This window comes from Papaver somniferum, chromosome 5 (genome assembly GCF_003573695.1).
Source record: "Papaver somniferum cultivar HN1 chromosome 5, ASM357369v1, whole genome shotgun sequence".
In the NCBI taxonomy this organism is placed as follows: domain Eukaryota; kingdom Viridiplantae; phylum Streptophyta; class Magnoliopsida; order Ranunculales; family Papaveraceae; genus Papaver; species Papaver somniferum.
Genome location: NC_039362.1, coordinates 131,449,486 through 131,467,946, shown reverse-complemented (window position 1 = coordinate 131,467,946; position 18,461 = coordinate 131,449,486). Strand labels below are relative to the sequence as shown.

The 18,461-nt window shown below is 38.8% G+C and overlaps 1 protein-coding gene across 1 annotated transcript; it reads right to left on the bottom strand.

Annotated features, from left to right (window-relative positions):
- Positions 1-3,890: 3,890 nt before the first annotated feature.
- On the bottom strand, positions 3,891-5,100 carry LOC113282728 (triphosphate tunel metalloenzyme 3-like). Its single transcript, XM_026531794.1, has one exon. The coding sequence runs from the start codon at positions 4,822-4,824 to the stop codon at positions 4,210-4,212; it is 615 nt and encodes a 204-aa protein (XP_026387579.1). The 5' UTR covers positions 4,825-5,100; the 3' UTR covers positions 3,891-4,209.
- Between the last annotated feature and the right edge of the window lie 13,361 nt (positions 5,101-18,461).

Sequence of the window (18,461 nt, the reverse complement as noted above, 5' to 3'; positions counted from 1 at the left end):
CTCAGCAACGCCGACGTGCAATGCGTAACAAAGATGCACATATTCGCTTGCGTGATGACTTGATCGAATATATATGGGCAGAATATGGGAATTAAAAATTGTCGTTTGTCATTTCCTTTCTATGTTAAATTTGGTAATCATCCTCAAGTTTTCCCAAATGATTTTTGTACGTTCTATTATCTCTTTGTATGTAAACATCCTCAAGTTTTAATTAAGGTCGTATGTTTCAAAAAAGTAGAAATTTAATTCAAATCAACGGAAGTAAATTTAAAATCCAAAAATTACATAATAATAATGCTAATTGTTCAGATAATAAGAAATTTAAAACATAATAATACTAATAATACTACTAATCACTAAATAGGAGAAATAATTAAGGTTTGAACTATTCCGCCTTTGTGTTAAGATTGGTTTCTTCTATTCCGAACTATCTCCGCCCTGCGAAGTTGGAAGTACTCTTGTTGTACAGGATCCATTTTTTGAAGATCCATCATAATGATGCGAAATTCGTCGTCTTCAGCTTGCTTGGCTATTTTTGCCGCATGTTCAGCTTGTTTTGCTGCAAACTCTGCTGCTCTTTGTTCCATCTTGAATCTTGATTGTGCTTGGTAATGAGTATTGAAATTTTGTTGTTCTTTAATAATTATTCCCATCAATTCCTCTTGGTGACTGGATTTCTCTCTCCCTGTTTTCTTCAATCTTTTTGCTGCTTTTTTCCCCATCTTACGAAGATATGTGTTCTCTATGTCTCCCCCATCTGTGTCGTTACCGGTCTCTCCTTGAGTTGTTGTTTGCGGTCCTTCATCATCTTCCTCGTTATTCTCATAAGTGTCCAAATCATGCGTCGTATCGAATACAAAAGTCGATCGCCGATTATATTTTATATTTTCTAACACAATTGGGTAGCACTCTTCGTGCTTAAATTTTTTCCCATCGTTGCATTCCTTGAACCTCTTGTTAACTTCTTCAAGCTGTTAATGTTTTTAAAAACACTTAAGTACATGGGCGCTTATTAAATATTAGAAAACAATTGTTCGAAAAATCAAGAATGCTTACCTTCTTTTCAGGACCCCATCCAGTATGATATTCACCTTCAACTTCTGCCTCTTTTACCGAAAATAACGCCACATCTTTACTTATTCCCTGATATCGTTTTTGCCAAGAACTCCAAGACCGCTCTGGATTATTAGGTAAATGAAGTTCAATATCATCCTTGATACGAGTCCACAACGTCGCCTATGATTGATCAGCTCCAACACTAGAATCTTGAGATATAGATAAATGAATTTTACACATTGTTACATCTTCGATTGTCGTAAAATTTGGACCTCGTGCTACACTTGGTGCCATTGTAAGCGAATCCGTGAAAATTTTCCAATTGATTTGAAAGCAGAAATAATATTTCTTCTTATTGGTGTGATAGATAGTTTGAAGTATTAGTCGTGGGAAAATGTCACAGGATCTCATGTGTATATATAGGTGTTTCTTCCGAAATTTTCAACGTTCCAAAATGTCTTCCAAACTTTCCAACGTTCCAAATTATCCAACGTTCCATTTTCTTCAACGTTCGAATTACCAACGGTATAAAAAAATTTCAAAATCAATTTTGTCTAACGTTTTAAATTTTTTTTTTAAACTCAAGCTTGGGGCGGAGCTATTAAGTTCGCTCAACAACAGGCGTTAACTATATAAACGCCTGGCGTGGGGCGTTAACAATATCAACGCCGGGCTGGGACGTTAACTATATATACGCCTGGAGTGGGGCGTTAACTATATCAACGCCGGGATGGGGCGTTAACTATATATACGCCTGGTGTGGGGCGTTAACAATATCAACGCCGGGCTGGGGCGTTAACTATATATACGCCTGGAGTGGGGCGTTAACAATATCAACGCCGGGATGGGGCGTTAACTATATATACGCCTGGCGTGGGGCGTTAACAATATCAACGCCGGGCTGGGGCGTTTGTATAATCTTCGTCTGAATGGGACGTTAATTTTATGAACGCCTGGCGTGGGGCGTAAACTTTAGCAACGTCCCAACGGGCGAACATTTCAGCAACGCCTGAACCGGGCGTAACTTATATACACGCCTCTTTATGGGGCGGTGACTTTACGTACGTTTCACAATAGGCGTAGATTATATACACGCCCGATGACAAACGGTGATTATACATCCGCTCCACTATATATAGTTTTGGTCCTGGTCCCAGACCAAATATGGTCTGGAATTTGGTTTTGGTCCAGATTTTAGTCTTTACTCCGTCCCGTTGCGTCTCGTCCATGGACCATAATTATAGGTTTGCTCGTCCACTGCAGTTGCTCTAAGATGGGTGGAGACCTAAAGAAATCCCACTTCTCTTCGGGCCACAATCCTAAAAGCCAGATACTATCCAAAAAGTGACATTATACATGTAAACACCAAACTAAAACAAATAGACAGTTGGATCTGAAAAGGTCAAGGAAATAACTTCTGGGAGATTGGCAGTGGAGAGAACATCAACATCAGTAAACCCATTACTGGAACTGAAAGGACAGGAGCAAGTCTTACGGTGGAATCCATCCTATTCCAAATATGGAAAAACCATGGAATGTCAAGTCTAGTGGCTTCATGAAAAATCCAAGCAGTGTTCCATGATTTCGTGTAATGGTCCGTGGAATCCATGGTAGTGCTAATCAGATTAGCGTAAAACGCTATTCAGAATAGCGCACTAGAAGACGAAAAGTGCTAATCAGAATAGCGCTCAACGGTAATCAGAATACCACAAAACGCTATTCAGAATAGCACAAAGCGCTAATCAGATGGAACTCTTCTACCATATGGGATCAAAATAAACTCAAGTTATGTTTTGATCAGCAAACAATTGCAAAAATCAAGAAAATCTACATCCCGGTACACAAGACCGAGGACATTGCTCACTAGAATCTAAATTCAAAGGGTAACTTTACTTCTCTTCACAATTCTATTGACTCTTTCACAATTCTATTAACTCTAGTGAAAATGTTACCGTAGACTGGGAGAAAATATGGAATTGAAGGCTACACCTTCCATAAAAACTTTTATGCTGAAAGCTGCACATTCTACACTTCCAAATAGCATGAGAACAGCAGCCAACATTTGAAACATGAACACTAAATGCTCTTTGTGGAACACGGGTAAAGAATCCCTTACTCTCAAGTTACTCATTTATTTCTAAATTGTAATTTCATTAGTCAAGACTCGAGTGTGAATGCACCTAAAGTTTGAAGTCTTGTGTTATCAATGACTCCAATTCTTTTCATGATCGGCTAAACTCATTATTTGAGGACCCTGATAGAGGAGGTTATGCTATGAAATGGCCAGAATTCTGTAGCATCATCATATGGCATATTCGGAAAGCAAGATGCAAAGCTGCATTTCAAAAGTCTGCCTCAAATAGTAAACAAACTTCTAACAGCATTGTTCAGTTCATTAACAGCTTCCTACAGGTCACCCACCCTTATTACAATATTGTACAGACCATACAGTATAACCCTATTCTTGATGAAACACTCCGAAATACTCAGAACAGTCCCAAAGGAAAATGACACTTTTCTAGCTTACACCTTGAACATTGCAGTATCTATGATCAATCCTATATCCTCTTCTGGCATAGCAATAACTTTAATGGATAATGCAGGAAACATAATTAAAGCAAGGGGACACCATTGGATTGTAACACAAGAGAACAAGTAGAAACAAAGGAACTGAGGCTGCATTCGAATGTGCAACAGAATGCAGTGTTCACAACATCATTTGCTAAAGTGAATCTGAACCCAATATCATGTTGCTAATGAAGTACGCAAAATCAAGGGAACATAGATACAACATATGTACGGATTTTGAAGACAAAGCTATCAAACCAATCAACTTTAAAATACAAGCCAAATCTCTTTTTTTATAATCAATATGCTATTAAAAACACATGGACAGGAAGGTCTGTTTACCATGTTGAACCATTTAAACCTTGCAAACTCTTATAACTATGAAACTGTCAGATATGTAATCAACCCCTATTCAGAGCTTGCTGAATCTAGGGCAATGCGAATGAGATTTCATCCTCTTTTTGGAGAATACAAAACCCAGAAATTATTCATCCAACACCATAATATCATATTCTTTAATAAACTAGAATACAAAACACATTGCAGGTAAACACATTTTAATGAAAAACACACTCACTTATTCAATCATTCTGGAAACTTCCCGGATCGAAAGACAGTGAATTTTGAAACCTCTGAATACTTGTAACTAATCCCATTCTCCTTCAAAAATGGTTCAAGCAATTTCTTCACACCTTCAGGATCATCACTCTCACATTCAATTTCATAACTAGTCCCAAAATCATAAGTAGTTTCATCCAATTCCAATTTCAATCCCTTCCATTCATAAACACCTCTAACATTTCTAAACCCACCTAAACAAACAAACCCTTTCTCACCATCCTCAATAAAAAACTCATCTTTCACTCTTTTCAAAACCCTAGAACCTTCAATCCCCAAAAGTTTCGATGGTTCAAGAACACAAGCTCTACCAACAACAGGATCAATTTCTTCTTCATCTTCTTCAACACGACTAACACCATTAACAAGTACAGCTTTAGCTTTTAATGAAACAACACAGAGGGAATCATCGTTGTAGAATCTTAATCTGAGTACAGCTCTTTTTGATGAAAGTTCTGAATTGAGACCATCGAAGAATATGTTCTCTTGGAGATGAGTTTTGATATGAAATGGAGATAGAAGATCTGAGAGTTTCTGATGTGATGTTGAATCGGGAAGTTTAAGCTTTAGTTCAATTTCCATTCTTAGAGACCAAGTCGATTGGATTTGGTGGATGGGTCTTTGTTACGATCTAGTTGTTGGTTGAGATATGTAGCTGCGGAGGTACTGGTGGTTGTTGATGCAGCGGCGGCGGCAGCAGCTGCAGCGGCGAGGGAGCGTTTACGAGCTTCTTCGAGTTCTTCTTTGTCTTCGATTCTGACTTGGATTTTGCTGGGTTTTCTTCTCAGCATTATTGAGAGATTCACTCTTTTTTTATTCTTTTCAGATTGTTATCTGTGGGGGTTTATTCTGTTTTCGTGGTGGAAGATTTTAAGGGACTTAACCAGAGATGTTGATGTTCTGGCACGGGTTGCGAGTCATGGTTACTTAAGGTAATTTCTATGGCAATTGCCAAATCCATTTTTTTGTTGAGTCAGGTGGAGGGCCAAACTCTTTCCATTATGGTAAAACACCGGGGATTAGATAACCAAATGCGCGTGCTTGAGACGAACGCTGGAGTTTAAAAAAGCGCGGCGTTGGAAATACAAATTCTGGCGTTGGTAAAATAAATTTGGGCGTTGGTCCTATCAACGAGGACGTGAGATACAAAATCTCCAACGTTTGTATCTCCAACGGCCATAATTCCAACGTCTATATTTCAAAACCTATAAATTGGATTAAACTGACTTCATTTTTGTCACACCACTACTATTTCCTTCTTCTAAAACTCTTTTAAATCAAAATCTTTTGATACAATATGAGCGGCCTTTTAAGAAAAGCGTCAATAATGTAAAGAAGAAAAGAGATTGAAGAAATGAACCGACACCGCGGCCTGCCACATGCATAGATTCTTTTGGGTACTGGGTCAGACATTATTTCCAAACTCAACTTCTGTTGTTCGTGTTGGTTGGCTTCAAGCGTTAGAAGATCTTGACAAGCACCAGATTATGACTGGGGATCTGCAATTTTAGCAGAATTGTACTATGGGCTGGATCATGCGTCCATGGGCGGAGATAACTTCACTGGTTTCTGGGGCATCGTAGAGGTAAATATCAAAATTATTATTTTAAAATTTAAATAATTTTTATGAGCAAATATAGATTAAGTCAAAATACTAAAATTATGGAGAAATTTGCAGTATTGGTGGTATACCTACTTCCGTGTTAGTAAACCAATCCTTAAACACGATACCTAAAGATTTCAAATGTTGAATATGTACATCTCGACCAACTTAGTGAAGGGCATTGACAGCAACATCTCGGGTTCCAGTTTTTTTCATAGGTTCCATCAGATGACTCGGAGCCACAACAACGTCGTTGTTCACCCTTACATTGATTTTCCTCAGTATGAGGCTGATGTTGGACAACGTGTTCTTGATTATTCTATGCATAGATTTATTTTTACACTCTACCATTGGATATAGGGGTTTGGTACCTGAGAGAAAGACTGCAGTACCAAATGCAAGGTACATATGCAATTGCAATTAACCCGCCACAACAGATGCAAACCTCTGGATCAGATTTTGAACGACTGAGAAAAAACAATTGGGCGAGGTATGAACTAATTACACAGACGAATATTAATGAAACAGAGTATGTCAAATGGTACGAGTCGATTGTGAATCCTGTAATTGGGACACAAAACACCCACATCTATGGGTTTGATCTCCCAGCGTTATCACGCATGTCCCATGATGCAAATATCGTTCCTAGCCAACCACCTCCAAAAAATCCATGCTTTATGACTTACCCCACCACGGGTGCAAGTTCTTCATCATCTTCGTCAAGTATGCCCGAAATTTGTTGGGAGATGGAAAGTATTACTTCACAAGGTGATCCAACCACGATCCCCGTTGTTTCCCAAGATGTGGAACATGAATATCCTTACTAAAATGTCACTACCAGTGAGGAAGAGTTCTGGAACCAACTGAACGATTTGCATTGGAAGAATCGGCAAATGGCGTCTATACACTTGAATGTGTGTCGGAAATGGCACGAGAACACAATGTTTGGATTGAGTCCAACTGTAAATGATGATGGGCGGCGGTCACAGTCTTCCGATTCCACCAGGAGAAACATATCATGGCACAATAGTGAAGAAACAATGGTGGGAGAAACACAAGTACGGCAGAGTTCTTCTTCACCACACATATGGCACAATACTTCTTCACCACAGACTGTGCCTGTATCTCAACATCAAGTATTTCGGATAGACCGTAGGCGCATTTCATCGTTATTCTCGCCCTACAAACCAAATGATTGCTATATATACACCACAACCACAAACATCTTATATGCTTGGAGGACCGAGTGCACCGAGTGCTTTCCAACAATCTCCTAGTGCTTTCCAATCGCCTAATGTTGTTCAACCCTCTTTATCTCCTTATGGAAATTTGCTTAATATGATGGCAATTGGGGATGTCCCAAGTCTATCCCCAGGCCTTGGAGAATTCTTGACTCCAGAAGATAACAACGGGAGAGCTAGCGATGAACGACTTTAGAGAGATTGTTTGCAATTTTTAATTCTGCTACATTTGTAATTTTAGTTTTAAAAGTAAGACAGTCTGAATTAAATGAAATTACATATGTTTAAAATTAAGCGTTTCACATTAGCTTCACTGAATTACGGCGGACTACATTAGCTTTAAAATTAAGTGTTTTACATTAGCTTCACTGAATTACGGCGGACTACATTAGTTTCAAAGAAGGGGTTGAAACTGTTCAACACCTTAAGGATTTCGAAACATTTTTCGAAAGGAAAAGCCACATTTTCCATCTTCGCCATTCAGCCAAAGATCTTGTTACCATCTCAGCATCAGTTTCACCTCTCAGTCTATATTGATTGGCTTGAATGGTTAAAGCTACAAACTCATTTACTTCTTTTTTAACTGTACGAAAACGATTTTCTATGTCGCATATAGCACGACGACTCGGATTACGGGTGTCACTGCTGAAAAGACGAGGGTACCCAAATATACCTCAATCTAAAACTTTTCCACCTATAAGTCCTTTCTCCGAAAGTGATTCTCTATGGACTAAGTCGAGACAATACAACTAAAATCGGTTCACACTTCGTGTGATCGTCTGTGGATACTAGATCGAGACAATACAAAAACAACATAACTTGTGTGATTGACTATGGGTGCAAGATCGAGACAATACAACAATGAAGTATGATTACTTGATGATAATAGGTTCGGACTTAACCAAACACTATAGGATTTCTATCAAGTAATTAGGAATTGACGTTTGTGTATTTTACTTCTAATTATAATTGCGGAAATAGAAAAGTAAAAGACACAGCAAGATTTTGTTAACGAGGAAACCGCAAATGCTGAAAAACCCCGGGACCTTGTCCAGAATTGAATACTCTCATAATTAAGCCGCTAAAATCAAACCAACTTCGTATAGTTGATACCAAGCAACTAATTAAACCTATGGTTCACCTAGTTCCCTCATTATCCCTGCACTTCCAACTTGCAATAAGTCACGCACTTGGAACAATTCCTTTGGTTCGTATTCCAAATAGTAAAGGAACAACAAATCTGTTCGGTAACAACTCTTTTCAAACAAGTGATATGAGTTTGACAACTCATAAGACGACATGCGTCATGCATGGAATATTAGAACAAAGAATTCATGAAATACGAATCGCTTAATCAAGTAGAAACCAAGGTTTTCTCCTCCATTTCCACACCAAATTGATGGAAGGAACAAATTAATGCGAATCAAAAAGACTATCATTCCAGAAATAGTACGATATCTAAAGCATTACTGGTATCATCACTAAAGAATATAATCTTCCACAATCTTGGTTCAAAAAAGTACTTAGACCCTTAAATAAGAGCATCTCCATTGGAGTATGACTATTTATCATATGTGGAGAGCTAAAAAAATGTATTTAATAACATCGAATCCAAATACAAATTTTGTTTTGATAAGCATCTCCATTGGTAGTTGTATCTATATCTATTTGGATATACTTGTCGTTATTTATAGAAAAAATAATACACAAAATCTAAAAAAAAGTAATTAAAATAATAACAAATTGATGACGTGGGTATGGATGGGAGTCTCCAAAAACCCATACTCTCCTTCGAACTCAAACTTCCATGTCATATTAAATTTTGATTATCCAACCATTACTGGAGAGGTTTTTTTTGTTGAGAGTTTCTAAAATCCTAAATGGCATCAATATTTTTTAAAACCCATACTCCATTGGAAATGCTCTAAGAACTAAAACCCACAAATAAACAAAAATTTCAAAATTCAAAACTCTGAAAGGACAATAGTCCCACATCACTAGTTTTCGCATAAAATATAATATAGAAGGGCCGCTCCACTCATTGCCAATTGGTTTTGAGTTGGATATATGCCCGCAAACTTTAACATGGTATCAGAGCTAGGCCCATACGCGGGGTGTAGGCCGAATTAGTGGCCACCGTGATCGAATGACTGGTCACATGTGCACCCGTGACCGAATGACTGGTCACTCATATGACCTGTACGTGGGGTGGACCGTGACCGAATGTCACCTGCACACCCATGACCCACACGTGCGTAGGTCCACGTGTTAGGCCCAATGAATGGCCTTACACGTGAGGGAGGGTGTGAAAGGACAATAGTCCCACATCACTAGTTCCGCATGATGAACTTGAAATATAATATGGAAGGTTTTGAGTTTGATGCCCGTAAACTTTAACAAAAACCTTTACATAATTTCTGGAATATAATCGCCGTGTAAATTCATAATTCATAATTTACTTAAAATTCAGTCATAATACTCCCTCAGTTTTTGGAAAAGAATTACAACATCAGTATGTATCCTTCTCCGTTAACATGCAAACAACAAAAGATATATAAATGTTAAAACATAAAACACAACTACTAATCAACAAAAGTACTCGAACTACATAATAGGGTCCTCTACCGCACGGACATGAATTCTGACGAAACAAAAGCATCTCGCCAAAGAATATTCTTTAGTTTTTGCGGAAAATCATCCGGTACCATATTAGTTGGCTTATCATCGTCAGGAGCAGTCCTCTCTTCCTTCTTATTCTTTTTTTTCCCTTTTTCCCAGATAATGCGCAACATCACTCCATGTACTTTCCAATTCTTTTATGTTTTTGCCTCTAAGTTCCACCAAAAGAGACGCCATCAACCTCTTATTCCAACCCCAGTAGCCAGAAAGATACCTCCGACACATCTTGCAAATATAGTTGGGATATCCCGTGTCTCTGCATTTATCATCAGAGCAGCAACGTGCATCACCAAAGAGAGCTGGAACCATAAGCGAATTACAGTGGATAATAAGAAGAGAACGTCAATGTTTCTCAGCAAGATCGACACCATCTTTTATTCCCATAAACACTTGATAAAAAAATGATTTTCCATCTTTTGAGAACTTGGCTGAAGCAATTATTGGCTTTCCGACTGCGTTGCGTAAATAACTCCATATCCTCCATAGCCTTGCCCCTTTTTAAAAAAAAGCATACACACTAATGAAAGTCAATCGTGATAGTGTATATACCTCTTTCCATGAAGCAACCCATTCATCCTTGTCTGGCCATTCATCAGGAGAATCGTGATGACTCGTGCCCAGTTGATTCTCAATGAAAGAGATCCCTTTTTTCACCTCCTCATCCTGCAAACATTTTTATTGTCATCACATCATCTAGAAACATATTGTAAACAAAGATAAAGTTTGGGCGCAGCAAAGGTTTCATATACGAGCTCATCAAAAAAAAAATTGAAAAAATTCAATTCAGGAGTATTATTACTTACAGTTGGACGTTCATCGTCTTCATCATATTCATCTTCACTTGGATATTCTTCATCCGTGTAGTGATAATTGTCTATGGTACTCGTAGTAGAGAGGGAATCTTCTTCTGTTTCTGCTTGTTCGCGGGATTCTTCTTTATGAGCAACCGGTAAGACCTTGCTGACATTGGCAGTCACTCCGGGGGCAACACCAGCATTATGAGAACATGCAGGAAGACGAAGCGCATTCCAATCAATACCACCAAATTGCACATCCATTAGAAACCTTTCTTCTCCCTTGTGCAGTTTCTGAACAGCCTTGCTGAAGATTTAAGAGAAAACATAAGACACTATGAGCAGATAATTAACATCATGCTTGTCACATAAGTCAAAAAACAGCGTAACGAAAAATAAGAGTACACGGGAAAAGTAAGTCATATAAGTGGCAGTTATTACGAGAAGAATGATGAATACCTTGTTTGCATTACGAATAGATCTGAATTAATAAGCGGCAGTTATTTTGATAGGATATTAATACCGGAATTGAGATCGTTTAAACTGCGATCAGTGCTCGAATTGAATGCGTAAAACAAACTTATGAATACATAGATATAGAGAACATAACTTGTTCTAATAACAAATAAGGAAACATAAACTAATTCCTAAAATAACCAGACTCCTAATTGGTGTTGGTCTCGATCCTTTTCCCTTTGTTCCGTACTAGGAAATTAGTTTAGATTCATTAACAGGAGCTAGCTCACACTTCATTCCATTTTAAAGTTATAATAACGTACTCTGATGCTGCAAATTGTCCAGCACATGGTTGTTGATGACAAGTAAGAAGTTAAATAATTCTTTTCAGTACGACTTTTTAGATGTTTGCAAATTCTGATGAGCTTTCCCGCCACTCTTAATTTATACCACTTCTCTCCAGAAATCTCGTTTTTTCATCGAGTGCCTCCAGATCAAAACCACTTGCTTCAGATCTCTAACTCTAACTCTAACTGAAATAGATACTCAAATTCAGTACAAAACCACTTGCTTCCATCAGTTGCCTTCCTTTCGCTATCTATCTGGTTGGTGATTTAGGAAGACATAAACGCCAAGCTAATTATTAGGATTCAGGCTACGCAGGAGTGCTAGGAAGATGGACAATTATTTTCACAGGTTGTTTCACGTTCAACACACAAGAACAGATCTCAAGAGTCCTAAAACTTTTGGTATCAATCTAGTTTATCCGACAAACAAAACTAAGAACCTAGCCATGCATGTCATGGTCCTCCAAAAGTATATTACAGCAAACAGTTCGTTACCAAGAGCTCTATGGTGAGATCATGCATATTGAATGTACCACACCAAGTGCAATTTCAAGATGAGCATGTCAATGGGAACATTCAAGCTTATAATGCAGATGATTAAAAAGTTACGAAGGAGAACAACGACAGGAAAATATAAACTAGCTAGTGGCAATAACAATAAAACATGACATTTTGAGTTTTGCAGAAATAATTAATGTGCCCCAGAAAGTGTCCACCATCATTTTTAACAATTAAGATGATCTTAATCTTGTTCCCATTATGCGAAGTGTTCATGGACACCAAGGGGCCTCCTTGTTGGTTAGCTTCCCAAGAATCTCACATGATCTTACTAAACTATCAAAAACCTGGACTCAAGCAAATGAAAATTCATGAAACGGGAAAAGAAAACTGAACCAGAAATATATCATCATCAAACTAGTTGTAGATGGCTGTCCCAAATCCAATTAAAGGAATTTTTGTGAAAACTGGTCACATGTGGCTCCGGGATCACTGGTTCTTTTGTTCAAGAATAACTATATGAGATAGATTGGTTGACTAGAATAAACTAACATTGCATCAGTAAAGATTAAAGAATGTTATTGGAGCTTTAAGGTATAGAATGACCCTTAACTTCTGTATATGATCTTTTTACAACTTAACATCATCCCGAACAGCAGGGACGGACCCAGATTTTTTGTATGGGTAGGGCTATATTGCCGTTAACTTGTAAGGTGGCCGAAGGCCGCCGAATTTTTTTTGTGACAAATCTTGTAATTAAGTGATTCATTTTTATTTTGAAGCATATGATCCATTGATTGATTGTAGTAACTTCATATTTTGAATCTGTGTCTTATATATAGTAAAATAATAAAATTTCGAGACAGCAAGCAAATTCCCAAGTCCACCAATGAAAGAAATACACAACCAGTAACTCTTCATATTCATCAAAAGTTTGTTAAACTTTAGTGCAAGCTTGCAAGGCGTGGTACGTAAATACTAGGACAAAACTTTAGTGGGTGGTGGATGCGTGGGGAACTTATTTCTCAATTCTCATACGTATCAATTTTTGAACGATTTTTTTGGGATCATGGTTTTTTTTGGGAGCATGGTTTTATTTTGGGTAAAGGCATTAGAAGTAATTCTAGGTCATCCCATATCTAGTTATTTATTTAATATCTAATCTACCTTCTTAATTAATTTTAGATTATGATTAGTGAATGATTTAGTTAAAAATAATTAGTGAGATTAAATTAAAAGATGTGTTTATTATTAGTTGAGTAGAATTATTGAGAGAGTAGAGTTAGAGAAGATGAAGGAGAAAAACATGAAAAATAAAAAAAAAATTCCAATTCATTAAGTTTGAGTATTCAAATGATGAAAACTCATCTGATTCTTCATCTCCATCCTCTCATAGAATATTTGTTAATCTTCAAAATGATCCGGATTTGAACTGGATTTTGAACAGTTCGGTTACTTAATATGAAGAACAAGTAACCGAACTCATCTGAAGCTGTAGTTCGGTTACTTTATATGAAGAACAAGTAACCAAACTCATCTGAAGCTGTAGTTCGGTTACTTTATATGAAGAACAAGTAACCAAACTCATCTGAAGCTGTAGTTCGGTTGCCCTGTGAGATGAACAAGTAACCGAACTCATCTGAAAGTGTAGTTCGGTTACTTGTTCCAAACACGCAGGTTACCGAACTCTCTAATAATTTCTAGGAGTTGCAGCGTTATGTTCGGTTGGTTCTCAACTAACCGAACTTTGGTGTACAAAGTTCGGTTGGTTCGCAAACTACATGCACTTTTGATCTAACCGAACTTTACGTAATATAAGAGTATATAAGTTTACAAAGTTCGGTTCTTTCGCAAACTTGAACCTAACAGCTAACCAACCGAACTCTGAGTTCGGTTTCTACGATAAAATTGTGAAGTTACCGAACTTAACAAACAAAAAAAATGTGAAGTTCCAGCGTCTATTGGCTAAGTTCGGTTACTTTGTAGTTTTAAATTTTTTTGCGAATAAACCGAACTATATTGGCTAAGTTCGGTTATTTTGGAACTCAATATAGTGGCCACAACAACACAGTTCGGTTATGCTGAATTTGTTTTTTTTCGGTTCTAAGGGTGGAGTTCGGTTACTTTGTAATTTTAATTTTTTTTTGCGAAACAACCGAACAGAGAGTTCGGTGACTTAGTTTTAAATCCAATAGAACCGAACTGTTCTTCGTGTTCTTCATTTTCAAGAAGTTCGGTTAGTAAACTAGGGTTTTTTGGAAAATCGACCTAACCGAACATGGCTCTGTAACTCCTATTAAAACCCTATTTTGATGATTTCTATTCGATTGAAGCAATCAAAATCAAATTAAAGCGAAGGGTTTGTTGGAAAATACCTCTGGAGTGGTCCCATAGAAGAATCAGGCTGCGGCTGGCGTCTTTTATACTCGATAAAATTATTATATAACCGAACTTAATTATGATTGCATTGATGTTGTTACATTTCTTAAATAGGCGGTGGTGGTGGTGGTGGGAGGTGGTGGTGGTGGTAATCGGTGGTTGGTGGTGGTGATAATCGGAGGTGGTGGTGGTGGTAATCAGCGGTGGTGGGCGGTGGTGGTGGTGGTGGTAATCGGTGGTTGGTGGTGGTGATAATCGGAGGTGGAGGTGGTGGTAATCGGCGGTGGTGGGCGGTGGTGGTGGGAGCAGGTGGTGGTTATATATATATAGATGGTTATTAGGTTGGTTTTAAATTAAATTAGGTTAAGGTAGGTTAGTCATTTCAACGTTTTAGGACACTCCTTATCACTATAGGGAAGGTGGCCTAATAAAATCATGATCCCCTCAAAAAAACCATGGTCCCTAAAAAATCATTCCAATTTTTGACAGTGGGCACAGCTGGGCTAAAACTTGGCTATGATCTATTCAGTGTTGGGCTAAACCCAAAATAAGGATTAATACGTATGCTAAAAAAATTCTTTTTCAAATCTAGGGACGGGTTATAACCCGGATTTGCCCCTTCCTAGGCCTGTCCTTGCCGAACAAAAACACAAATTTGGAATACAATAAACTGTACTATATACTAAGGGTGCATGCACACTGTGTGGTTCGACTCGGTTCTTGCGGAGGCCGAGTACCTGTACCTCCCTAACCTCGGTTCCTATTTTTTAGACCGGTACTTGTATCTTGTACCTCGATTCTGATACCATTCGAGACCAATACGGTATCAGGGACGGTTCCGATACTAGTCTCGGTCCTTAATTTTTCCAGACAAACAACCGATTAAAATAAGCTAAGATGGATTGTAGAGCATAAGATCATACTAGGTACATACATGAACCAACTGAACAGAGTAGAAATAATGAATATCTCATTAGTCATGTGCAGACTTGATTAAATGAAAGACTTAGCACTAACGGCTAGAATTTATGTAAAATCATCAAATCTATGTGCAACTTAGGAGTTCCAAGATAGAAAATACAGCAGAAAACACTAAGCCATTGTATATTCCATTAAATTCCAAACTAGATTTAATTAACACTTCATCGTTCTTAGCATATAGAAAATTCAAGAATGAAAACTAATTTGGGCAATTCATCAAACACTTGACAGTAGCCATCAGTCCATCACCCATTCTATCCATATAGTAACTGAAATCCTAGCCAATACCCATTCCTGTTAATCATTAAATTCTTGACTAAGGCCTAACAATCATCAAATTATTCGATATTTTTATTTGGATAGTGGGAAAGAAAAACCCCTTGCGACCCATGTTTCAAGTTCAGATGATTATTATGAAATTAAATCAACGAAAGCATCAGATAGGTTACGATTGAAATTTCTTCTTCTTCTGGTGTGCTGCTTCTACGAAAAGGATCGAGATAGATCGAGATTTCGGGTACCCAACAGATAGATCGATCACTCCTCAGTCTAAATTTAACTGAACACAAAAAAAGAAGAAAATAATCAAAATTGAAATCAAAATCAAAAAAATATAGAAACATCACAATCATAATCATAATCAAAGAAATTAGTTACTTGGTGTGTACTTGTTGTTGAATGAATCAAAAAACAGTGATAGTGGCGTGTTCTTATGAATACAGTGATGGAGGAGAAGAGCGGCGAAGAAGAAGAACTGAAAAAGGAAAAAAAAAAATGAAACACTTCTGATTCTAAACCCTAACCTAATTTCTATAGGTACTAGAAATCTACCACCATCAGATTATATTTAAATCTAACGTTCAATATTGATCAGTACAATCGATACGGGACGACACAGGATATGGTTAGGGCCGAGTACCTATACCTCCCTAGTCTCGGTTCCTATTTTTTGGACTGGTACATGTACCTTGTATCTCGGTTCGGTACAAAACCAGGTACGATTCCACCGGTTCCAGTCCGGTCTGGTTTTTCGGCTCGGTTCCTGTGCACCCTGACTATATACTTTAAGTATTAACTACTACAACTCAAGAACTCTTTCCAGAAATATCATCTCAGATCATGGCTGCTTCATTTTAGGCTCTCATTCTTTTTTCGATCTCGTTTTCTGTCCAGTCTTTATCTTTTCGGGCTCCTCCTGAAGTATAAATAATCATTCAATATAAACATGAATTCCAGACATTACACCTGCCATGAGTTGAATAAACAAAAAGAATAAGCATGGAAACGTCACCAATGGAAACAAAAAAAGACGAACTTCCCTACAACTACACCTGGTATCATTGTACGGACAAACAGAGAGAAAACTTCAGTTACGAACTTTATTTGCATCGAGAAATTATAATGGCTCACTTTAGCACAATTACCTCATAATTCCAAGAGCCATTAATTGGACTGCGTAATTGTTGTATCACCTAGTCCAATTGTTGATGGTGGTTTTAGGACCAGGGGTAAAACCGTAAAACCTCACGTATAGCATGACGTCACCGGTGACACTAACACATTTATTAGAGCATTTAACGTGCTTACACAAAAATTACCAGAGTACCTTTTTTAACACTAAATCAGGATTTCGATACACCAAACCCTAATTCCCGCACCACCGTGCCAGCAGCATGCCGGACATGCCAGACGCACCACCGTGCCAGCAGCATGCCGGACATGCCAGCCGCACCACCGTGCCAGCAGCATGCCACATGTGTCAAACGCACATACCGCTTCGCGTGCCAAGGCATGCCACATGTGCCAAACGCACATACCACACACTCTTTGCACGCTAAAGGCATACCATGCCATCCATACAACCAAAATCTAACCTTGGCCATACTGCCACCCCTTCCGAATTCTTCCTGGTTTTACTGTCGGGTCGTTTTAGCCCCAAAAACAAGCTCAAAAGCTAAATATTCTCAAGTGAGGAGATGGAGAGTTCTGTTTCGTGTCCGATAAAGGAGCGGACCGTCAAAATCCGAGTCCGTACGCGGATTCTACAGCGATTCTAGTAAAGGGCGCTAATTAGGGTTTGGGTGTGTCAAACCCTAAACCGCAAGCGCTTCCCTTGCAAGCGTTTCCCTTCCAAAGCGCTTCCCTTCCAAGCGCTTCCCTTCCAATCCGCCATACGCGCCATAGGCACATGCCAAGCAACGCTTGCAACCTAGCATGCCAAGTCGTGCAAACCTAGGGCCAAGCTGCCACACGCGCCATTGGCACATGCCAAGCAACGCTGGCAACCTATCATGCCAAGCCATGCAAACCTAGGGGCCAAGCTTCCATACGCGCCGTTGGCACATGCCAAGCAACGGTTACAACCTAGCATGCCAAGCCGTGCAAACCTAGGGCCAAGCCGCCACACGCGTCATTGGCACATGCCAAGCAACGCTTGCAACCTAGCATGCCAAGCCGTGCAAAACTAGGGCCAAGCCACCACACGCGCCATTGGCACATGCCAAGCGACCCTTGCAACCTAACATGCCAAACCGTGCAAACCTAGGGCCAAAAGCCGCTACGCGCGCCATCGGCACATGCCATGCAACACTTGCATTTTGGCATTACCACTTGCACCCGATGTGCAACCTACAGTCAAGGCATTCCACACAAGCCATTGGAACATGCCGTGCAACCCTTGCACTTTGGCATGCCGCGCCTACATCAAAGGCCACGATTCCTCTTAAGATGCAAAATCTCGACCGTCGAAGGTCGCCACTGAGCCGGCACGTCTCTCAAGTTCAACTTATCAAACACCAGCGACATGCTACACATTTTCCATGAAAACACTCGAGACATCAATACATGTCACAAACTGGGGGATGCTCTTTAGGATTTTGGTTTGGCGGTTTACAGCGTGCGGCATACACAGATGCCCGTTTCAAGACAGTGTATTAAGAATAAAACGGTTAGTAAATGCAGGAAGTAATGGTGAAACGCTCTTTCACTGTGGAACATCAATTCCATCAAATTCCATCAATACCAGGCGTTACCACCTCTTCCCATTTAACTCATCCGTTTCTTTTTCTTACGAGGCCAGAGTACGTTTCACTTAGACTTGTAAAAATAGGTCTTACGTATTTCCACCAAGACACAAGTTTTTGGTCAAGGAGAAATAGAACACTCAGAAAGGCAACTTTGCTAGATTTCCCAAAGCTTTCACTTTCTGATACAAGTCAAGTACTACTTTTCCAGAACTGTT

Bases quoted from the DNA above. Each gene is read 5' to 3' on its own strand.
- LOC113282728 (XM_026531794.1), bottom strand. From the start codon at position 4,824: ATGGAAATTGAACTAAAGCTTAAACTTCCCGATTCAACATCACATCAG.